Genomic DNA, 26,460 nt, shown 5'->3' with positions numbered 1-26,460 from the left:
ATTAAGGGAAGTGACCACTAAGGGTCACACCGTGGTCACAGTAATAAGAGGATTGTCTCGATTATCTGTCACCTCCCTCTATTCGTAGTACAAAAGCAAAACTCGGAGATCAAAACATACAACTTGGGCCTTCCTATACATTTTTCGAGTTGCTTGATGCAAAATTTAAGTAGGGCTATATATACACACATATACATTATGTATATATTAAGTACATGTATAAACCCCAATTGAATTTTGCATGTGTATGCGTGTATAAATATATATATATATATATAATATATATATATATAATATATCTATATATATATTATTATATATCTATATATATATATATATATATATATATATATATATATATATATATATATATATATATATATATATATATATATATATAATATATATATATATACTATATATATATATATATATATATATATATATATAGTATACATATATTATATATATATATATATATATATATATATATATTTATATATATTATATATATATATATATATATATATATATATTATATATATATATATATATATATATATATATAGATATTATATATATATATATATATATATATAATATATAATAATATATATAATATATATATATATATATATATATATATATATATATATAGTAAATACGTTAAACGTAAGCATACATACAAATGGCATATATTACTTTAAAAACGAAGTCACTGAGAATAAAAGCAAATAGCTGGACAGTACGCTCGTATATGTCCATTCTCCGGATTAACCTCAACCTCAAGGAGGTTAATCCTGAAAACGTACCTTTTTGGATTAGGATTAAATACCTCCTTTGGCAATATGGGAGACGTGTCAACGCTGCTAATTGTAGGAAAGTCAACTTTTCCTAGCTAGAGTATAGTCAATCGCATTTTCTAACTGGGTTCTTGGAAGCAGGAACTGTGAATCCAGAAGATCCCCATTCCTGAGCGCCGATAAAGACTCATGAGTCCACTGAGCTCGTCACCTTGGATAAAGCTCCATCTCTCCTTGCTAGTAGAAGGTTGGTTCATAAGTTTGCAGTAAGATGGGCCAGATAAGAAAATGCCTTACCACATGACTGCAACAATCTAGCGAGAGAAGAAGCACTCACTAACCCTTCTACAGACCTATCTGCTGCAATATTGGATATCGCTGTGGACCATAAGTCAAGCCATGAGACTGTCTGGAAGATGGAAGCTGCCGTAGCCTCCATAGCTAAGGCTTCCTGTGATGACAATGAAGGACCCACCAATCTAATTTGCTCTAAGATTAAACCAGGTTTGAGACGAATTACATCCGGGTTAAGGTGACAAGGCATGGAATGAACCCCATTAGTCGAATACAAATTTCTATCTCGCATGAGAGGAGGAGGAAGAAACTTGAACGACCCCTTTGAACGTAGAGAGCCATCCCGTTCCGCACCAAAGCATTCACATGTTTGAAGATACTGAGCGTGGCCAGACGGGGAGTTCAAAAGATGACTTAGGATCCTGACTGGCACCCAGCAAAGCTTCTAAGCACTGATGAACCCACAAACGAGATCAACCACCTCTGCAAGGGAGGACAAAAACTGGATTGTTTCCCCCCTCCTGCTCCAGCAATGGTGACCGGCGACGTGAAGATGAGGGTTTGGCAGTATCGTAGTCCTTTTGTAGCAACACTGATGAAGTTTCACTAGAGTATCTAGCCTTCTGGGTATTAACAGTAGGCGAGACGCCTTTAACATTCAAAGACCCTGCTATTGAAGGCTCGAGCGTTAACCAGCAACGACACTAGAGAACGATCTCGGCTCAAACCACGTACAGACTCGTGTGAAGCACCACGTACACCGTTGGTGAAACAATCAGGTATACATACATCACGGGAGGAACAGTGTACACGGCCATGTGACGAGACAAGTACATCTGTGAAAAGTCGACCGAGCACAGTCTCGAGACCCAGAACGTGAACGGATGAAAGATTCTTGAAGGCGAATGATTCTTATGATCAAGACTTCTTTCAGGTGACCGAGAAACCCGTTTGTGGGCCAAGGAATCCTTACGCACCTGACCGTTAACCACAGTCTTGTTGAGAGATAAATCTTTACACACAGCCTGGGCCACTATCGTTTCTGCAACTTTCAACCTTTTAATCAGTTCCTTATTGTCTTTACGGCAACAAACTGGAACCGAGGCAGACGAAGAATGGGCACCTCCAACATCAGCACATACGTGCAAGCCTGAGACACGTATGCATACGGAAGATGGAGACTTAACTCTCATACTATCACAAACACGTCCACACAGAGACACACAGCCGTGAAGAGAAGATGTCGACGCATTATCAGCATGCATATGGGAGACCCGACCTTGTAACAAAGACGAGGATGGCTCCTTTCTGCAGATTCCACTGTCAATCCCACGAATGCTAACCTGCAATGGGGAAGCACGACAGTGTGGGGCAGCTGGTGAAGCATTCCTCTCACCCGCACGACAGCAGACACACATGGGGAAGACATGGCCATGAGAGGCAGAAGGTGATGCACTCCCTCCACTCGCAGATAATGTAATTGCAAAGCCCTCAATCCTCCAACATCTGATATGATGCCGAGGCAGCGATGGAGAAAAAAGATGGAGGAGATAAATCTCCCTCCCTACAAGATCTTTTAGAGGCAGGAGGTGGATAAGAGACCTTACATTTACCACCGTCTCCTTCACAGTGAAGACAGAAAACCTTTCTTCCAAAACAGAGTCCAGCCTCTTGAAGATCGCTTGACACAACACCTCACATGGCTCAGTGAGAGATGATGACGACGTCATAGCTGGAAGAGATGACGTCATAGCGGCAGGAGGATAAGCGGCTGCTTCAATGACATCACAGTTTGAGAGAGTGCTGGAAGTGAAATCACAACCTCCCTATAACCAGAGCTAGTCGATGGCCTCACTGGTGGAGTGATAAGGTGATACCCAGGGACCGTAAGCGATGTTCCACAAGATAGCTGTATGCAAGCGCCAACGTAGAGGAGTCCCAGGGGAGGCGGAAGAGCAGTGGGGCCACAAGGTGGGGAACAAGCCTCCAAAAAATGCAACAACAAACCCTCAAAGGAGGATGAACCTTGCAATATTATTAAGACAAAGTGTAGATACAAGCAAGATTTATCATGAGCACAAATTAGCATATATCACCCCTACTTTCAAAAGTGGATCAAGACTAGAGGCAAGTAATTATAGGCCTGTGAGTCTAACATCACATATTATGAAAGTGTATGAAAGGGTAATGAAGAAAAATATTATGAAACATTTAATAAAAAATAATTTGTTTAATATAGGACAACACGGTTTCGTACCCGGAAAAAGTAAACAAACCCAACTGTTAGTCCACCGTGAGAACATATTCAAAAATATGAAAAGCGGAAATGAAACACATGTGGTTTATCTAGACTTTGCAAAAGCTTTTGACAAAGTAGACCATAATATATTAGCGAAGAAAATTAGAAAACACAATATCGTAGATAAAGTAGGAAGATGGTTAAAATAATTTTTACACAACAGAAAACAGATAGTTATTGCAAAAGATGAGAAATCGGATGAAACCAAGGTAATATCCGGTGTGCCACAAGGTACGGTGTTAGCTGCAATACTGTTTGTTATTATGATTGAAGACATAGACAGTAATGTTAAGGATTCGGTAGTGAGTAGTTTCGCTGATGACACAAGAATAAGTAGAGAAATTACTTGTGATGAAGATAGGAATGCTCTACAAAGAGACCTTAACAAAGTATATGATTGGGCAGAGGTAAATAGGATGGTATTTAACTCTGATAAATTTGAATCAATAAATTATGAGACAGAAAAGGAAAGCTATATGCATATAGGGGACCTAATAATCAGACAATCACAAATAAGGAAGAAGTTAAAGACCTTGGTGTGATGATGAATAGGAACATGTTATGCAATGATCAAATAGCAATTCTTTTGGCAAAATGTAAAGCAAAAATGGGAATGTTGTTACGGCACTTCAAAACAAGAAAAGCTGAACACATGATTATGCTTTATAAAACATATGTTCGTAGTCCACTTGAATATTGCAATATGATATGGTACCCACACTATCAAAAGGATATTGCACAAATAGAGAGTGTACAAAGGTCCTTTACAGCTAGAATAGAAGAAGTTAAAGACCTTGACTACTGGGAAAGACTACAATCCTTAAAATTATATAGTCTAGAAAGGAGAAGAGAACGCTACATGATAATTCAGGCATGGAAACAGATAGAAGGAATAACAGAAAATATCATGGAACTAAAAATATCAGAAAGAGCAAGCAGAGGTAGATTAATAGTGCCCAAAACTATACCAGGAAAAATAAGGAAAGCACACAGGACATTAATCCACTACGCACCAGCATCGATAATGCAGCATCTATTCAATGCGTTGCCAGCTCATCTGAGGAATATATCAGGAGTGAGCGTAGATGTGTTTAAGAACAAGCTCGACAAATATCTAAACTGCATCCCAGACCATCCAAGATTGGAAGATGCAAAATATACCGGAAGATGTACTAGCAACTCTCTGGTAGACATTAGAGGTGCCTCACACTGAGGGACCTGGGGCAACCCGAACGAACTGTAAGGTCTGTAAGGTAAGGTAAGGACCGCCACCATTTTGGATGACTCCGAATCTGAAATAAAAGAATGAGATGAGGCAGCCTCCTCTCTCCTGGAAAGAAATTTGGAACCTGAGGTAGAGGGGACTACATTACACAAACTCACCCTGAGTCACTCCTGATACTTCTATCGACGAATCAATGGAAGAAAAGGAAAGAGACACTGGAACACCCGTGCTAGCATCTGGGAGAGGGACCAAAGGAGAGGGAGCAGCCAAATCGTCCAGATGAAGTGAATAAAACCCCTCCCAAAAGGGATGAGTCGAAACTCTGCAATATTTCTTCTCCTAAAAAACAACCTCCACTGTGACTTAGGCCAGGCACGATATTCCGGGCAGGGATTCGTCACCGCACAAAAATTAGCTTTGCACCTACTGCAAGTTGAATACGGATCGGTAGCTGAAACCGCCAAAAATCTAGAGCACGGGAAACCCTGAATGCCCGGGCACGTGCATTGACGAGGCTGTGAAGACTCAAGGGAAGCAATATGAACAACAACATACACTCATCACAGTGAAAAAACAGAACACAGGCAGAAAAAACCAGCTTGGAAGGAGAGCAAAGCGTAAGAATCAACTCCCTAAGGTGGTTAGGAAAAGACTAGGTGTCATAAGGTTGAGTGCACTGTCTGACCAGCTTTCACCTCGTACGTGCAGGCATTGCCCGATCTCACCAAAATTCCTTGCTTTACAATCTCAGATTCTTTTAACCATTTACCAGCAGCCACTTGGAAAATATCCTGTTGTTGAGAGAGAGAGAGAGAGAGAGAGAGAGAGAGAGAGAGAGAGAGAGAGAGAGAGAGAGAGAGAGAGAGAGAGAGAGAGAGAGAGGAGAGAGATGGACAAAGAATTTTAGACCGGCAGATGAGACTGATGGCACAGCACAATACAAGGCATTTGCATGCATCAAACCATTCTCATGTGAAATACCAACAAAATAAAGCAAAATTAAAAGAAACTCATACTTCAGGATTATTATATGATACTTACTACAGTATGGTCCCGAAATATGCGTGATCGGATTGTGCAATTCCCTTTTTATGGGGTCGCTAGTTCTCAAAAATAGATTTTCTGTATCTGCGAAGCTGTTCAAAGCCTGCAAGTCACAAGCCACAAAATGCATCAAATCTATTGTCTTTTCAAGTATTTTAGGGGGAGGAGGGGGTTCGCTGATGTCTGAGAGAAGGGGGGCCTGGGAATACGATAGAAAGATTTCCTGCTCCACTTTTGGTTAAGACGGAAGGCTCCTGCTCAGCCATTGGCTAAGACAGAAAGCTCTGCCTCACGCATTTGTGACGTCATGGTTCACAAAGCCTACCTTCTGCAAAAGAACTCATCACAAAGATTGAGATAGAGGAGTCTGAAGGTTTTTTGGTAGAGGATGGGTAGAGGATATTCCACCCGAAAAGGTTTTAAAAGATTTTTACAGCAGGAAATGACAGTATCGTACAGTACACTTGCACCCTATGTTGGCAGTGTTTGCATGTGGGAGTTTTCACCATCCTGGGTGTAATTTTAAACTTTTCAAAGTTTTTAAAACATTAAAACCTTTTTAAAATTGTATTCATCCATAAGAACAATTTCATATTAAAAAAAATTCAGTATAGTACATAGAAGGTATTGAAAATGGGTAGGAAAAATGTTTGACTGGGTAAGTTGCTGTTTGCCTTGACCCTAATAGAATTATTCCCATAAGGTATGTGTATCGAAATCTGCGATTTTCCAATTCTGCGAGGCCGTGGATCAACCAAATTCTCGCATAATTGGGGACCATACTGTACTTGTTTCCACTGTTGTGAAATGAAGACAAATTTTGATGTTTTCTGCAACAGGTAACCAAACTGTTAAGAATTCAATAAATAAAAGGCTCTTTGCCTAATTTACGCATCACAAACAGCATTCAAATGCTCTAGGCAAATCTTGTTCCTCAGGCAACTATAAATAAAATTTGCCAACATGTCAGCTTAAAATTTACAATTTTTCACTGATTTATCAATTCTGGGTTAGGGCCAAATTATATACGGTGAAGTCTATTTACAAACCAAGAAGCAATGTTCAAAATAGTGTGGGAATTCCCCACTTACAGCAGTGAAGTTCTTTGGGTGAGGCAGCTTGCTGTCTTTTTTCAAACTTTTTTGTTGTCTGCATAAAATAACAGATACCCACATTTATGCCAGTTATTACTGAATGTAATACTATACTGTGGTATATCTTCCTAAATGAGTGGACAGGAATAAGGAAATTGTAAACTAACCAGGTCCGAATAAGGAGAAGGAATTCATCTTACAATCCATTAAAATCACCTTGGGTGCTTTAAATGGATTGTAATAATATATTGTTGTATATCTTCACAAATGAGTGCACAGGAATAAGGAAATCATAAACTAACCAGGAATAAATTCCTTGAACAATTCACCCAGCAGGCTCCAAAAAGACGAAGGAATTCATCTTACAATCCATGAAAATCACCTTGGGTGCGAGATAGTTTTGGGAAAATTTTATGGTGCAAATTTGTAAGATGCCCTCTTTCCAGTACTATCGCCAAATGAGAATGCATCTGTTCTTTAGTAAAATATTTCCTTTTTTGTAATCTACTACATAGGACTTGAAATTAACCCTTAAACGCCGAGCCAGTATTTCCGAAAGTGTCTCCTGTATGCCGGCGGTGTTCAGGAGTGAGCGCTGAAGCAGAAAATTTTTTTTTATTTTTCAAAAAATCACAGCATGCTTAGTTTTCAAGATTAACAGTTCATTTTGGGCTCATTTTTTGTCATTGCCTGAAGTTAGTATGCAACCATCAGAAATTAAAAAAAAAAATATTATTATCATATATAAATATTGGAATATATGACAGCACAAAAATTTTTTTATATATAATTGTATACAAATCGCGCTGTGAGCAAAACAGTTAAAGCTAATGAGTTAATTATTTTTGTGTTGCATTGTACACAAGTTGTGATGATTTTGGTATATAACAAATTGTAAAACGATCACAGCGACACAGAGAAAATATTATCACAATATGATGCATGAATTTGTAAAGCACAGACGTAAAAAAAGTAGTTTTAAAAAATTCACATAAATCAAAATACTATGCTAGAGACTTCCAATTTGCTGCAAAATGAAGGTAATTGATTGAATATTACTAGACTGTAAGTGTTGTAGCTTACAATTGCAGTTTTCGACCATTTCGGTCGAGTTAAAGTTGACTGAAGGTCGAATTTTTTATATTTATCGTGATTTATATGACGATGTTTCAAAACTTATAAAAGCTACAACCATGAGTTATTTTTTGTTGCATTCTACATGAAATTGTGCACATTTTCATATATAAAACTTATGTGACGGCTTATATAAAACGGTGCAAACATTACGACAATCGGACAAAGAATTTCTGATTTTTTCGGCATAGTTAAGTCACTGACTTAAGGAAAAAAGTTTTTTCAGAAATTCACCATAAATCGAAATATTGTGCTAGAGACTTCTAATTTGTTGCAAAATGAAGGTAAATGATTGAATATTACTAAAATGTAAGAGTTTTAGCTTACAATTGTGTTTTTTGACCATTTCGGTCGAGTCAAATTTGACCGAAGGTTGAAATTTTGGCACTTCTCATTATTTATATAAAAATATTTCAAAACTGATAAAAGCTACAACCATGGGTTGTTTTTGGTTGTATTCTAAATGAAATTGCACACACTTTCATATATAAAACTTTATTTAACGGCTAATATAAAACAGTGCAAACATTACAACAATCGGACGAAAGAATTTCTGATTTTTTCGGTAGTTACTAAGCAGATGTAAGGAAAAAGTTTTTTTTCAAAAATTCACCATAAATCAAAATATTGTGCTAGAGACTTCCAATTTGTTGCAAAGTGAAGGTAAATGATTGAATATTACTAGACTGTAAGTGTTGTAGCTTACAATTGCACTTTTCGACCATTTCGGTCAAGTCAAAGTTGACCGAAGGTTGATATTTTGGCACTTATTGTTATTTAAATGAAAATATTTCAAAAGTGATAAATGCTAAAATGCTACAACAATGGGATATTTTTTGTTCTATTCTACAAGATATTGCACACATTTTCATATATAAAACTTTATGCAATGGCTAATATAAAACAGTACAAACATTACAACAATCAGACGAAAGAATTTCTGATTTTTTCGGCAGTTACCGTGCGGACGTAAGGAAAAGTTTTTTTTCGAAAATTCACCATAAATCAAAATATTGTGCTAGAGACTTCCAATTTGTTGCAAAATGAAAGTAAATGATTAAATATTACTAGAATGTAAGTTTTAGCTTACAATTGCGTTTTTTTACCATTTCGGTCGAGTCAAATTTGACAGAAGGTTGAAATTTTGGCACTTATCGTGATTTATATGAAAATATTTCAAAACTGATACAAGCTACAACCATGGGTTGTTTATAGTTGTATTCTACATGAAATTGTGCACATTTTCATATATAAAACTTTATGTAATGGCTAATATAAAACAGTGCAAACATTACGACAATCTGACGGAAGAATTTCTGATTTTTTGGAAGAGTTACAGCGCGGACGTAAAGAAAATTTTTTTTTCAAAATTTCACCATAAATCAAAATATTATGCTAGAGACTTCTAATTTGTTGAAAAATAAAAGTAAATGATTGGATATTACTAGAACGTAAGTGTTCTAGCATACAATTGCGTTTTGTGACCATTTCAGTCGAGTCAAAGTTGACCGAGGGTTGAAATTTTGGCACTTATCATTATTTATATGAAAATATTTCAAAACTGATAAAAGCTACAACCATGGGTTGTTTTTTTTGTATTCTACATGATATTGCACACATTTTCATACATAAAACTATGTAACGGCTAATATTAAATGGTGCAAAAATTACGTCAGTGACGAAATAATTTCTGAGATGTGTCGCTGATGCTTTTTAGTGTAAGAAAGAAATTCGCGCATGCGCGCCTGGGTAATGCTTGTAAACAAAACAACAGCTTGATCCGTGAACTCCCTCCCAGCATCCCTCACGAATTTTAAAAAAATCTTTTTGCGTCGACGTATCATACGTCAATTAAGCATCCAACAGACAATTTTCGTCGACGTTTAATACGTCCAATAGGTGTTTAAGGGTTAATGGGGCTGGCCGGAACCCTTATACAGGGGGGTACAGGGAAAAAATGCAGTCATGAAAAAATTCATGGAGCTTCATATGGCAATTGAGATTACGTATACAAAATATTTTGTCAAAATTCCTCTTACTTTCGTAGTTACAGGGTAATTATAATGTAAACATAACTCAATAAGCCTAAAACATTGATCCGTACAAGAAAATGCAATATTTCTTCTGTTATCGTAAATTTTGATAATTATTGTCAAAGAAATTGTGAGAAATGGGATCTGTAGAGATTCCGTGAGTTGTAGAAGGGAGTATCAAGTTCAACCATGATTCAGTGTGAGCACAGACCTCAAGTAGTCCACACGTTCGAGTTTCAGCTCTGACATTTGCTTGCTTTTACTACATATGTTCATCTATGTTTCGGCAAGAATTTTATCATGCCAATGAGGAAAAGACAAGGAAAACATCTCGCTAACATAAAGACGAAGAAAATTCGCTCTAATATGATTACAGATTATCATAATATACCTGATATTAGCATAGTTAGTGAAGAGAGAGGGGAGGGTTGCGTAGTAAGTAAACGCCCGTCTTGCCTGAAGCACACGTCACACTGTCCCCCAGGCTAAGATCTTTGAGCAAAGGGATCTTAATTTACGATAAATAACATAGTTTTGGTTTATTAATACCCAAAAAGGAATATAAATTTCATAATAATCATGATTTATTAACATTGTCTTTGTAAAAAGAGAGTACAACTTTGAATTTTACCTCTTGACATTCTATTGCATTTGCGTTTGTTTATCTTTGTTTTGGCAAGAATTTCATCATGCCAAAACGGAAAATACTAGGAAAACATCTTGCTAACATACAGAAGTGGAAAATTCACAGTAATAAGCCGAGTTAGTGAAGGGGAGAGAGAGAGTTGTGTAGGAAGGAGTGCCCTGTCTTGCCTGACGCAGTGCCCCAAGCTACGATATATGACCAAAGGGATCATCATTTATGATTAAATGATGATAAATAAAATAGTTTTGGTTTATTAATACACAAAAAAGAAATATACATTCATAATAATCATTATTTATTAACATTCTCATTATAAAAATACGAAAGAAAACTTTGAACACCCGTATCTTAAAACTATAGTTATTGACCTTCAAAATCTATCTTCTCACTTAGTTTTAAAGCTATAACATTGGAATTTGGTATAAAACTCAGAAAGACATTATAGAACAATCAAATAAAGCCCTTTTTTCCAATTTTTGTTTTGTCTTTTTTTTATAAATTTTGTTTTCCTGATTTATAGGGTTTATCTTTTAACCATAATGAAAAATTCATATCTAGCAAAAAAATTACTTTTAGAAAAAAAACCTCCTCATTCGATTGGAGGTCTACATCAGGTCTATATATGGTAGTAATCCCAGGTCTTAATATTAAATATCAAGAGAAGAGATAGAATTGGAAAAATGGTTATTTTCGGGATAAATCGCCCTGGCGTCACAAAACCAAAGGTCAGAGGCGAAAATCAAATGCGGTTTGGAGATGTCCCAAGTCACCTCATTAAGTGGTATGAATATCAAATTCCTGTCCTTAAAGAATGGCATTAGCCGGCCGGCCCCCTTAACCCTTAAACGCCGACTGGACGTATTTTACGTCGACATTTTTTGTCTCTCGGGTGCCGACTGGACGTATTTTACGTCGACATGAAAGTTTTTTTTAAAAATTCGCGGAAAAATACTTTAAGGCCTACCAGCCGAAAACTCTTGAATCTCGCGCCTTGGGGGATGCTGGGAGTTCACGGATCAAGGTGTTGTTTTGTTTACAATCGTTACACAGGCGCGCAAGCGCGAATTTCTTTCTTGCCGCACTAAAAAGAAAAGTATCTGTGACACATCTCAGAAATTATTTTGTCACTTTGACATAATTTTTGTACCATTTTAAATTTGCCGTTATATGGAGAATTATATATGAAAATGTGTGCATTTTTATGTAGAATACATCAAAAAATACTTATGATTGTATTTTTATCCGTTTTGAGATATTTTTAAATAAATAACGATGTGCCAAAATTTCAACCTTTGGTTAACTTTGACTCTACCGAAATGGTCGAAAGACGCAATTGTAAGCTAAAACTCTTACATTTTAGTAATATTCAATCATTTACCTTAATTTTGCAACTAATTGGAAGTCTCTAGCACAATATTTCGATTTATGGTGAATTTATGAAAAAACTTTTTCCTTACGTCCGAGCGGTAACTCTTCCGAAAAAAATCATACATGCGATTGTGGTAATGTTTGCACCATTTTAAATTAGCCGTTACATAAAGTTTTATATATGAAAATATGCGCAATTTAATGCACAATACAACTAAAAATAACCCATGGTTGTAGCTTTTATCAATTTTGAAATATTTTCATATAAAAAATGATAAGTGACAAATTTTCAACCTTCGGTCAAGTTTGACTCTACCGAAATGGTCGAAAAACGCAATTTTAAGCTAAAACGCTTATATTCTAGTAATATTCAAGCATTTACCTTCATTTTGCAACAAATTGGAAGTCTCTAGCACAATATTTCGATTTATGGTGAATTTATGAAAAAAATAACATTTTCCTTACGTCCGCGCGGTAACTCTTCCGAAAAAATCATACGTGCGATTGTGGTAATGTTTGCACCATTTTAAATTAGCCGTTACATAAAGTTTTATATACAAAAATGTGCACAATTTCATGTAGAATACAACAAAAAAATATTGAAGGTTGTAGCTTTTATCATTTTTGAAATATTTGCATATAAATCACGATAAATAAAAAAAAAACCACGTTCGGTCAACTTTGACTCTACCGAAATGGTCGAAAAACACAATTGTAAGCTAAAACTCTTACATTCTAGTAATATTCAGTCATTTATCTTCATCTTGAAACAAATTCGAAGTCTCTAGCACAATATTTAGATTTATGGTGAATTTAAAAAAAAGCTTTCCTTCCCTCCGCGCGCGGATTCTCCGCCACAAATCTCCGAAATGCGTACGTCCCATTCTCAGAATATTTGCTCAGTTTCATATTAGACATTTCATAGAGTTTTATATATGAAAATGTGCGCAATTTCATGTAGAATAAAACGAAAAATATTTGTAGGTTGTAGCTTTTCTTATTTCCGAAATAATTGCATATAAACAATATATATAAAAAAATTCGACATTCGGTCAAATTTAACTCATCAGATAAGGTGGAAAACTGCATTTGTAAGCTAATACTCTTACAGTATAGTAATATTCAATCATTTGTCTTCATTTTGAAAGAAATTGGAAGTCTCTAGGACAATATTTAGATTTATGGTGAATTTTTGAAAAACATATTTGTTTATGTCCGCTCGTTACGAATTCATGCATTATTTTGTGATAATATTTTCTCTGTGTTGCTTTTATTGTTTTACAATGTGTTATATACCAAAATGATCGCAATTTAGTGTACATTACAACAAAAAAAATTAACTTGTTACCTTTAGCCGTTTTGCGCACAGCGCGATTTGAATACAATTATATATGAAATTTCGTTTTTGCGCTATCATATATCGCATTATTTATATGTGATAATGATAATTATTTTCATTTCTGATGGTTGCATACTAAACTTCAGCCAATGACAAAAAAAGGAGCCAAAAATGAACTCTTAATCTTGAAAACTAAGCGCGCTGTGATTTTTTGAAAAAAATATTTTTTCCGCTTCCGCGCTCACTCTGAAACACCTCCGGCACACAGGAGACATTTTTTTTTTTACTGCTTCGGCGTTTAAGGGTTAAGCATGAGTAGGAGAAATAAGAACGGTAAGGAATGACTGGTATGCTACCCATTACTAAACCAGCTAGCTGGTCAAGGAACAGGAGCTATCAAAATCAATATCAGGGGGACAATTTTAACAGAAAAGATGAGCCACTCACAAAACAGGCTCAAACAGTGTTTTTTTTTTTTTTAAATGGGACAGGCTCAAACACTTTTTTTTTAAATAGAGAAACAGAAAAATTATAACACTGTTTTACAATATAACTAATTTCTATGCAACCCAATAAGCATAAAAATTACATTTTTATGATAAAACTAAGTTTTATATGTACTTATCCAGTAATTACTTAGCTAACAATTTCTTGCCTAGGCAGTTTGAAAATTAAAAAATTTGTGGGTAACACTTCACAGATTTAGTGGATGTGACTGGTCCAGCCCACTAACAGGAATACCAAGAACTACCAGCAGACAACCTCTTTCTGTTTATGTCATACATCCATCAGTGGGGAGGGAGGGCTCCATTCTTAATTACTGGGTAAGTACTATATACGTATGTATATATAAAACTATCATAAAAATGACAAATTATTAATCAATTTGTATTTTTCATAACTAACAAACCTACCTTCGGTCTTAACATTAGGATAAATACTTAGTGCCAGCTGGAAACCGGTAAAGTTTAAAATATTGTGTATGCAAGGGACCATGGCATCTGTGCTTGGTCACAAGTTATGTGGAGCCACCCACATACCCCTCTTTAACTTGTGACCCTGTGCTTTGCTTCCGTCCTTTTAAAGCTGGTTTAGTTTGCCCCCTGTTGTTTTGAATCTGTTGCGTTTGCTAACACATCATCAATGGAACTTATATAGCTCAAGGAGTTATCTGATGGCTAGCAGAACTTTAAAAGGTGTCCTTGCCTTGGGCACAGTAACGCAATGAAAACAACCAGACAACATTATCCCATGTACTGAAATAAAACCACAACCCAACCACCGAGAGTGGTGGGTGCTCTTCGTACACTGTACCCCCTTGGCTCCCTAAAACTCTACACCTTAAACCCCTAAAACTCAACACCTTATAACAAGGTGAAGAGACAGTATGAGAACATCTTATGCTTCCTTCAACAGTCTCTTGTCAATTACTGATAATTCAAAAGGTATTGCCAAAAAATTTTACACTGTTTCCTGTAGGATGATTGTAGAATGGACATAAGAGACAAGCAGAGCTGGAAACTTAGAGGAAAAGACTTTTCTGATGTCTTTAGCTTTCAGTTAAAAAGAAGGGAAATGCTTCCCTAAATCTCAGAGTATTTCAGAAAATAAAGTCCATTAGTATAAAGAACCAGACATTCTAAACGGAAGACTAGACGAACTCTACCCATAACACCTTAGGTTATGGCTGGCCTTTCAACCAGAGATTCTTTTCAGGTAATACCTGAATATCTCAGCTGGACAGAGAGATCTCTATTCATCCTCAGATCTGGGGAGCACTGTTGGTGCTCGGAGAACGAACTAGCAACAGGCTGTGGTTGGAGCATGACAGGAGCTTTTGCCATCACACTGTAGAAAAGGATGGCAACAAACTTCCATTTCCTTCCAGCTAATACCAGAACCCTCCAACTGTACAAGAGGCTCTCAATTCTTTCTAAAAGTTAAGTGAGTGCTTCTGGGCACTCAGAGAATGGGCTGGCACCAGGCTGTAGGCAAGGCCAGCAGAGCTGGTCTCCATGTAACTACTAAACTTTTGGGAGCTGGAGGGCATTCCTAGGAGTTTTGGTTAGAACTGGTTCCTGGCGAAGAAAGCTTGCACTAATGGGAGATACTAGGCATTATCCCTGAGAGAGAGAGAGAGAGAGAGAGAGAGAGAGAGAGAGAGAGAGAGAGAGAGAGAGAGAGAGAGAGAGAGAGAGAGAGAGAGAGAGAGAGTGTCCATGTTCTTAGGATAAGTGAGCAGACCTCGTTATTGAGTCAGACTTAGCTTGATCCCTTCTCCCATCTCTCAAATGTCTTTTGTGGCTCTCTGATAAACACTTGGACAGCCCAAAGCCAGTCTCGTAAGAGCATACCACCCTTAATGGAGTCTGAAGTGAGATTGTTCAAGAAGGTACAAACGGCAGAAGGATTCTGGGATAGTTCATCAATCCATCGCAGCAAATCGGGAACCATAATTGCACTTCTGAACAAGGCCATGAGGGACATAATAACGTTCTGATGAGTCTGAAAAAATTTAGCTCTTCCTTGACCATATTGAACGCTGGAAGAGCGTACAAGTCCAAGTTTAAGGATATTTCATCATGGCTGGGGTTGTGTTAATAATTTGTCACCACAAAACAGAATTAACACATTTGAGTTAGCATGTATTTCAAAATATAACAAGTTTCATTTTCATCTAAAAAAATAGAACTGTAAATATCATCCTAGTTGAAATGGCTTTAGAATTTTAAACATTCAGAAGGGGTAAAACTAGATGGAAATTCATCATTTTGTCTTCAAATACCTTATTTTAAGAAATTCTGCCAAAAGTTTGTGAATGATCTGATTATTAAATGAGGCTTATTCAACTGAAATTATACCCATACATATTCCCATTCACTGCTGATTCCTGAGACAACCAAAATGACCAAGAAACCCCATGAGGGACATAATCATGCACTAATAATCAGAAACTAACACAATCACGTCCTAATTATTCTAATTCTGACTTATCTGCATAGTAAGTCAGCAAATTCCTAAGTTTACAAAACAGTAATAGTAATATTAAGAGAAACATTCCCATCCCTATTCCTCCTTCATTCCTAAGACAATTAAGCAATGACCAACTACTAGTCAACAATCCAGCTCTCCCAGACATGTTTTCTAACTCTTACAGGCCAGGCTAAATATAAATATAAGAACACCCACAGACTGGGAAAAGTTTAATGTTTGCCAGTTTAGGAAAAAACATATCAATAAAAGTGGAAGATATGCAAATGCACTAGGCAAAAGAAAATAATTCTAAGATACTTTCTGTACCTTCCACAGGAAGTTGAAAGTGAATATACAGTTGACCCCCGGGATCCACACGGACCACAAAGTTGCCCTCCCCAATACTGCTAATCTGCAAATAATTGACACCCCTCTAAAAATGTTTAAACAGTCAGTTCCCAGTTATCGGTGGCCTCGGTTATCTGTGATCTGGATTTACAGTGCTTGTCTAGCAACAACAATAACTACATTCTGGCGTCGGTATGCACTGATCCCCACTTAACAGCTGCCAATAACCGGTAACTGCTTGTAACTGACTATTTTGAGAGTTTAAACACCAGAAACTGCCTTCTAAAATACTTATACAGTGGACCCGCCATATTCGCGTTCTCCAGATTTGTGGACGCATTCGCAGAATTCTCCCTGGAACATTTCCCCCCCATTATTTGTGGGAAATTTGCCTATTCATGGTATTTTCCTAGGAGAAATAACCACAAATTCTTGTTTTTTTATCAATTTCATCATAAAATGTACTTTTTGTGATAAAACTACTAAAAAAACCAGGTATAAAAATTTTTAGTAGGTTTTTCTCGAGTTTTAACTGACAAAAGAGGGGGGGGGGGGGGGTCTGGGAACATCGGCCCACGAATACGGGGAGACACTGTACCTGCCTACTATAATAACTTTACCATGAAAAATGTAGTCATGAAAATAACATGATTAGTACAGTAACTAGTGAATATTTCTCTATGGAAAATTTTTTGAATAGGCAAATTTTCTGTGAATAATGCGGATATATGTTCCACAGAAATTCCGCATGTAGGTGAAGCCGCGAATCCAGAATCCCAAATAGGTGGGGGTCGACTGCATTTCCAAGACACACTTAAAAATATGCTAATTTTACCAAGTTATACATGTTTTTTTCTAATAATTTTCTTTATTTTGTAAAATAACAATTTCAACTTACACAATATCATGAACTAAATTAAGTGCACAACAAAGTCTAACTACATTTATGGTAAAATATTTACGAAATGTAGTGAGATGGAGAGATGTAGTATCTTTTAGTAAGTACACATGTTTTTTTAATATTTCATTTTGCTTTAATTTGTAAATTAACAATTATTGCTGACATACTACTGTAAAATATAAGAATGAAAACAAACAGCAATCCCTAAATGCAATTATGAGCAAATATATAAAAGACTTCCTAGGATGGGGGAGAAAATACATTCCACCATGAAATCTCAAGTCACACTATCTTGTACTAATGTACTAATTGCCATAAGAGTTGCCGTACGGCATTTATGGACCACTGAAGTGATTTAAACATTATTCCAGAAAAATTCATTCAAACTATATCGAGCAAAATATTGATTCTCACCCAAGTTCCTTAAGATCAAACTATAGCAGTTCTGCCTCATATGATCATGCCTGTCCAGTAAGGGTTAAGAATAGTATAGTGTCATCAAGTTTAAATGCCAAGTCATATATTGGGATGCCTATTATAGGTCAACCATCACTAATCTGGCAATCTGGCATCACTAAGACCTGCAGGGTGCCAGACCAGTGATTTTGCCAGATTACAGTATGGTTAAGTTAAAGAGTACACTTAACCGAACACTTTCCCACCTCATCCTACCTTTAAATACCTTGTAGTAATTCAGTAAAAGTTGATTAAAAGAAAAAAAAAAAACATTAAATGAAAATATAGTGAAATTTTAATAGAGCACAGGCAAAATAATTGGTACAGGTAATTCTGTAGACTTCTACAAGAAAGTTCATCACTGCTGCTCCCTAAGTGAAGAGCTGGAATTTACAACTTGGGTAAGTATATACACATAAACTCATTCGCTGCACCAGAGAACTTACACCAGCTTGGTTTATTCATTATCACATTTAAGATTTTTTAAATTATATTTTATGCTTTTCTCATATATTTTACTGTAGCATTCTCTCATTTCTTTATTTTTACAACTCGAAAGATAAATGCAAAAGTGCGTAGGGTACAAACGAACCCTCAAACTCATTTGCTGGCATCACAGAACTTGCTACAGCTTGTTTTGTTTTATACTGGTACACTTATGATTTTCTTATTTATATTTAATGCTATTCTCATAAAGGCAGTTCCCAGTAAACAGTGGGGGTTCTGTTCCTGATAACTGAAACTTCACAATTATGGTAATAAAATGGTGTATAGGATGCTGTAAGCGCTAATAAACCTCTTAGCGGCACCAATAACCAGTTAACAGTGCCATAAAGTGGTTTACCAATGCCAATAAACTACTTACTGATGCCAATAAACCAATTACTGGTGCCAAAAATAGCTTACTAACACCAAAAATATGGTTAACAACGTGGTTAGCCAAGCACCAATACAACAGAAATCATTAACCAATGCCATCGGTAAGTGGGGTCTGCCTGTACGCATATATTTTTGCTGTATTTTCACATTTTTTTACAATCCCAAAGATACTGTAAATGCAATTGTATGCATAGGGTATGTACGCACACACACAAGTACAGTGAAACCCCCTGTATTCGCAGATTTCTCTCGGGAACATTTTCCCGCATTATTTGCAGAAAATTTGCCTATTCGCGGTATTTTTCTATGAGAAATATCCACAAATTCCTGGTTTTTTATCAATTTCATCATAAAATGTTATTGTAATGATACAATTAAGTTTGTTCATACTTACCTGGCAGATATATATATAGCTGTATTTTTCCGAATCCGACAGAAATTTAAACACTTACGACACACGCAGTGGGAGTCAGGTGGTTAGTACCCATTCCCGCCGCTGGGAGGCGGGTATCAGGAATCATTCCCATTCTATTAATCATAAATTTTTATTTCCACTGTCTCCTGAGGGGAGGTGGGTGGGTAGGTTAGAGGTGAGAGGAGAAGGAGGTAGGAAGGAAAGGAAGGAGGAGGGAAGAGGGGAGGAAGGAGAGAGTGTAGGAGGAGGTGAAGGGAGTAAGGGAGGAGTCTTCGAGGTAAGGGGTGGAGTGTGTGTAAAGGAAGAAGGAGGGAGGAGGGTAGAAAATACGAGAGAAGTAAAGGAAAAAAGGGTGGGGACGGTGAAAGGAAGTGTTTAGGAGGAAAGAGGTAGGTGAGGTGTTAGGTAGAGGTGTAGGTGGGTGGGTACTTGATTATATATATCTGCCAGGTAAGTATGAACAAACTTAATTGTATCATTACAATACTTTCTAAATATTTTGGATCCTCTTAACTGAAGCAAATTTACTTGTAATATAAAACATGAGACATGAAATGAAATTAAGCTTAAAGCAAATTCACTTGTAATACAAAACATGACTAACATGAAATGAAATTAAGCTTAAGTTAAAATCAAGACTCATGAAATTAAGCTTTTAAAATCAAGACATAAAAGACTTTAACTTTTATTATAACTAACTGTATGTATAAGTTTTGAAGCCTGGTAAACTTTAAAAAAAAATTTCAAGGTCAATGCTACTAGTAAACAGTGAAAATCTAAAGCTAATGAACATAGAGCAATACCTGCATACTAATGCTAATTCAGACAGTGTCATAAACAATGACACTATAATGCTAATAAATAGAAAACAATACCTCCATATCAATGCTGATGCAGACATTGTAATTTTTTTTCAACCCACACGAGGAAATGGTTAAGTTATGTTGTCCCATGGAAATACTACTAATGATCATTTTTCATACATCAATGACGTTTGATCATTTATAACAATTCAATAAAAATATGATAAAAAAGGATAACAAACATAAAAACTTTGAAAATGTACACAGCACAAAAATATGAAAATTAAGTTTGAAGCCTACAAGCTTAGTCAACTATTATGTAAACCTATCTAACACAACTAATAGTTCATCTACCATTTTATAAAAGTTCTGGCAGCATAAATTTTCACACACAAAAAATTCTATACCTTTAACTCTAAGACTACACACATTAACGTCTTACACAAAAAACAGGCTAAGATACAAATTTATAGTTTGCAATCCTACATCACTGTATGTGTACTGTAAATCCCTGGAAAAACTAAACTGTCATCACAAAAAGATGTAAAGGACCATGTACAGTTTGCTGATGCCTTCAAGCACATGATGATTAAAACACTTTATATAAATTAGTTACAGTACTTACAATTGCAGTTTTCTGTAGTATATGTTGATTTACAAATTCCCTTCTCTTCTCTAAAGACTATGTATCCCTGAGACTTCCACAAATCATGAAAAACAAAAGTTCCATATCCGCCACAAGCAGCAGGAGAACTGGTTAGCTGGATTTCATTTTTGTCTCCTTTCCAATTGAAGCCACATAGAATATCTTCTCTGCTACATTCACATCACAAACAACTGATTAAATGCTGTAATCAACTCAAAAGGATGCTTCTGTTGATAATGACTGAATAATTACATAACTCTATAAGAGTCAGGCAATCTTCTGCATGCAGGCAAATATGTTTTTACCTTAAAAATTTGCATATTACAAATGTGCAGATGCAGCTTGCACTTTTAAAAAACAGCACCATTAACTTCATTTTCTAAGAGAAAAAATATATTGCAAGCACAAAAAATTTAAGCGCCAGTCAAAAGATTGAGCAACTTTCATCAGCACCTCCATACAAACAAGAGTAGATGAAAAACTTACTCCTTAATAATCCAAATCAAAATTGGGCTACATCGAAATTACCTTGGCATTTAATCAACATTTTAGTGAAAAATAGGAAAAGGCTCTTTGTTTGATTGGTACGATAACTCACTCAGAATAATGAACTCTGAACATCATCTCCATAACAATTAGTATTCTAAAGTATTTGCAGCTCGAATAAACATGCAGTTATGTTTTGAAAACTAGATAAAACCTAACATTTATATCATAATCTGTCACTCAAATTTCAAAGACAAATTTCACAAACATTCACACTAATCCTCATTACTACAATATACAATTATTTATACAACTCCACAGTAATGGCTAAGAAGTGTTGGACAATTTAATGTACATAATATTTTAATAAAAGTTGCTCTGCATAAAAAATGTAGTAGTTAACTAAAAGTGCAAGTGATGACACTTCTTAAAAGTAGCCATCTACTTTTCCACATGAGATAACTGGTAACTGAAGTGCCATCAATTATAAACTGAAAGAATAAAAACAAACTCAAAGGTGAGAAGGTGAGTAAAACTACCAAAATAAAAATTACCGTAGAATAAAAACATGCTTTACTCACCTGGAGGCCAAAGGCAAGAACCAAAGACTTCTGTTGTCTCCAAAAACTTCGATGAAGTTGTTAAAAGCCCCTAAACTAAAGCCATCTTTGTCTTGCACCCAAGTATTTCGAAGTTGAAAGATGGGGGCACGAAATGACTCTTCAATAAAGAAAAAAAATTATAAGTACACAGCACATGGAAATGTAAACTATAAATTAATATCAAAATTTTCAAATTGCAGAATATACAAGAGAGAGAAAAAGAGAAACATAGGAAACCTCAAAATACAGAATATGAGTGCAACATAACAACCTTTGAAACCCCTTTTGCATCCAAAGATTATTTTAGTATGTTTATGCTTTTGATTCACTTAATTACAGGCAGTCCCCAGTTATCATTGGGGCTTCTGTTCTCAGTGGAGTGCTGATATCCAAAAACAGTCATTCACTAAAACTTGGCAATTTATGGCGCTTATGGCACCAAGTTTTGGTTAATGGTGCCAATAATTGGTTTTAGCACCTCTGTTAGGCATGTTATGGCACCATAACTCTATTACTGGCAGTCCCCGGGTTACCACGGGTTCGGCTTACGACATTTCGAGGTTAGGTGCTTTTCAATTATATTCATCACAAATTATTTCCACAGTTACGATGCCTACAACTCTGATCTGGCACAAGAAATATGACTCCAAAAATGCAAAATAACCAATATTTGAAGGTTTTTTGGATGAAAAATGCAATAAGAATTCAGTTTAAATAGTTTTTAGTGCACCCAAAGCATCAAAAGTACGGTTTTCTTAGGATTTTTGACAATGTTCCGGCTTACGACGATTTTTGGCTTACAGCGCGTCTCAAGAACGGAACCCCCTTCGTAACCCGGGGACTGCCTGTATTGGCACCACCAATAACTGAAACTCGGCCCGTTATGGCACCATACATCGCCGATTTTATGGTGCTAGGCAAGCACCATGAAACCAGCTCACCATTAACCAAGACCACCAATAACTGGGGACTCCCTGTAGTATACTATCTATTTTCATATTTAATCTAATAGCATTTTGAAAAACACAAAAGTTCCTGTTACAAACATGGAGCTTCAACCATAGCAGAGAAGCCAACATACTTTTCTGTTTGTGACAAAACCAGTTTCCTACAATAGAGTGTAACAACCAAGCAAAGAAATTCTCCAATATTCAAGAATGCAGTCAGAAAGTAAGAGTGAATCTAAGATTTGAGTTTTTAATCCCAGGGTTTGATGGCCCTGATTTTATTTATCATTGTAACATCCCTCATGCACAAGGTATGGCTGTATTTTACAACAAATCCAGACGATCTATTTATCATAAAAAAAATTGGAGTGAAGTTGCTATGAAGTTTGTTTTAAATTTTTTTGTAAGTTATACAATGTTTACCTATTTGCTATTTACTGCAATCCAAATACTGACAATTCTATATGTTTGTCTTTTGGAAAGGATTAGTATGGCTCAGTCACAGGATTCAAAAGCTTCATTCTTTATTTGTGAAAACTCTAATGCAAATCACAGCAAGTGGCTAAATTCAAATTCCACAGATCAACATGACCAGTCAGGTCTTAAGTTCTGTATATCCTCCAATTTTGTCCAGCTAACTCAGGGAACTCTGCATATTTCTGGGAATAGATCAGACCTCATATTCACAATGTTCCAGCTATAGTGAAGTCCAAGGGCTGTCAATATATTCATATAGGTACTTCTGATCACTGCACCATGCAAACAAGATATATCTGTCAATCTGTATGCAGTCAACCGACCCCCCATTCACGGATTTTCCTATGAAACACATATGCACATTATTCGTGGAAAATTCACCTATTCACTGTATTTTTCATAAGAGGAATATTCACTAATTACTTTATTTTCATATAATTTCATGACTAAATGCACTTTTTGTAATAAAACTATTAAAATACCCAAGTATAAGCATTATGAGAGGGATTTTTGGTGTTTGAACTATCAAATTAGGTGTTTATAAACAATTTTAAGAGGGATTTTAGGTATTCACAGATTTTAGCTATTTGGGGGGGTTGTGGACTTGGGGTACACATGCCCTGCGAATACTGCGGGACAACTGTACTCCTAGTGCCACCATTGGAAAAACGGTCAGGCTCAAATCTAAAGCAAACTGGGATCGCATAACTGAAGCTTGTCAGGAACTCAATTTTCCCCAACCCGAGAAGAAGTTAAATGAAATGCTGATATGCTCTTTTAATATGTCCCATCAAAAATTTAGGACAAATGAAAAGCATGATTTAATGATACATGCAGACAAGCTTACCACAACAAACAGACCAAATTTGACACTTGGGGACAAAACCTTTAACATGAAAATTACACTTTTTGCCGAGCTTCACCATACTGCAAATATAACTTACCATACAGCTGAGAGAAATTACAAAACAGTTGACCCCTGCCTATTCGCAATTCCAGATTTGCGGACTTGCCTATTCACGGAATTTTCAGTGGAATGTATGTATATGTAGTACCAATTACTCGCGGAAAATTTGCCTATTCGCAGTATTTTTCATAAAGAAATATTCACTACGTATTACTGTATTTTCATATTTTCATGACTAAATGCATTTTTTGCATTATCACTACATATTAAAATGCTCAGGTATTATCGTTTTTAGTGGGGGGGGGGTATTTGAATTGACATAATAGGCAGTTATAAGAGTTTTTAGTGGAGTTTCAAGTATTTCCAGATTTTAGCTATTCTTGGGGGGTTGTGGTACGCATCTCCCATGAATACTGGGGGTCGACTTTAATTTCTTGAAGAGGAAACTTGAAGGAATTACTCAAGCATTTATCTACGCCGGACCAAATTGGCACCATCTATCCTTAGGTTAGGCTCATCTTCCATTCCACTACTACTGACAGTTGACGGTAGATATGTTACTATCCATAGAGAAAAGGCTAAGCTGCTTCATCAAGCTTTTAAAGCTAAGCAGTCAGTTGAGGATACAAAATCTGCAATGGTGGAGAAGATCCTGACGGTTTCTTCCCATTGTTTTATACATTTTTACAAACAGTTTCTAATACGCTGGCTGCCAAGATTAGTAGATTCTATAGATTTTTATGTCCAGGTAGTATTTTTGTGGACGAGTGCAAGCTTAGTAATACAGTTCCTGTTCCAGAGTGGCATATCTGCAGACTGCAGTAACTACAGGCCTATCACTATTCTCCTTGTACTTTCCAAAGTTGCAGAATAACTTACTTCCTAGCCAATATATAATTATGTGGAATCTATAAGCAGCTAGGTACCTGCAATGCTCTTTTAGACTTGCCATTTGCAAGGGAACCTTGATAAGGGTTTTGAGAGCAGAGTACTTCAAATAGACTTTTGTGTTGCTTTCGATTTAGTAAATCATAAGGCAATTATTTATAAATTTTAGAATCTTGGCATGGGTGGATTTATTTTAAGATTACTTCAAGATTTCCGTACAGGTAGGCAGCATGAGTTGCTGTTGACGGGATTTTGAGGGAACCAAGACCTGTTGTGTCCGGAGTTCTCCAGGGTAGTGTTCTTGGTCCACGGTTATTTTTAGTGTATACACTACCCTGGTCCACTGTTATTTTTAGTGTATACAAGTGATATAGTTGTTGGCCTGGGAAACAAGACTGTTCAGTATGCCGATGATTAAACACTTGTGTGTGTAGTAAAGTCACCACTTAAGAGAAATGAAACTGCCTTCAGCCTCAATCTGAACATGGATTAGATTAAAGAACGGTGTAGTTTGTTCATTTGATTGTATGGTGTTTTTACGTTGCATGGAACCAGTGGTTACTCAGCAAAAGGACCAACGGCTTTACGTGACTTCCAAACCACATCAAAGTAAACTTCTATCACCAGAAATACACATCTTTCACACCTCAATGGAATGCCCAAGAATCGAACTTGCAGACACCAAGGTGGCAGATCAAGACCATACAGAGCCACCGAGGCGCTAGAATTGATTAATTTATCATTTTTTCTTTTTTAATATGTGAAATCTCTTTTTGCTGTACTATTTCCCTTTACCTCCTCTTACTTCTTCCAAACAGACACCATATTCTTTGGAAGCATGAATTTTAAGTCAATGGCACCTGCAGGCTTGTTCCATACTAATAGGTTTAATCTCCTGAATGTATTATTATAATAATAATAATAATAATAATAATAATAATAATAATAATAATAATAATAACACAGAAACAAATAACTTGGCATATGCAGGAGCAAGATTAGTAGCCGAACTAATGGGGATACGAACACCAACACGACCAGCACAACCAACCCAACAGAAACCAAAACAGCAACCTCCTTGGAAAAGGCGCCTGGAAAAGCAAATCATGGTGATGAGATCTGACTTGAGTAAACTGAAAGAGATGGCAGAAAAAAGGCTAAGAAGCAAGAAAACAAGGGAGGAACTCAACGAGAAATATAAAGTACAAGAGAGGGGACTAAACAACACAATAGAAGATGTAAAACAGAGGCTTAAGGCCAAAGCACATAAGATCCAACGGTACATGAACAGGAATAAGGGATACCAACAGAACAAACTATTCAGAACTAACCAGAAAAGACTATACAGCCAACTAACAGGGGAAGACAACCACCAAGAAATTCCTGAAGCCGAACCAAGTAAGACTCTGGGAAAACATATGGAGCAATCCGGTATAACACAATAAACATGCAA

At 36.2% G+C, this 26,460-nt stretch overlaps 1 protein-coding gene across 7 annotated transcripts in view; it reads right to left on the bottom strand.

The window, feature by feature from the left end:
* The window catches only part of LOC135224609 (palmitoyltransferase ZDHHC2-like), a 268,190-nt gene that overhangs the window by 92,142 nt on the left and 149,588 nt on the right, over positions 1-26,460 (bottom strand). For all 7 annotated transcript variants that reach the window (XM_064263775.1, XM_064263777.1, XM_064263776.1 and 4 more), the window contains exon 9: positions 21,768-21,906. In XM_064263775.1, the coding sequence (XP_064119845.1) occupies positions 21,768-21,906 (139 nt within the window). The remainder of the gene's footprint in view (positions 1-21,767; positions 21,907-26,460) is intronic.

This window comes from Macrobrachium nipponense, chromosome 12, assembly GCF_015104395.2.
Source record: "Macrobrachium nipponense isolate FS-2020 chromosome 12, ASM1510439v2, whole genome shotgun sequence".
In the NCBI taxonomy this organism is placed as follows: domain Eukaryota; kingdom Metazoa; phylum Arthropoda; class Malacostraca; order Decapoda; family Palaemonidae; genus Macrobrachium; species Macrobrachium nipponense.
This window is presented reverse-complemented; position numbering and strand designations above follow the sequence as displayed.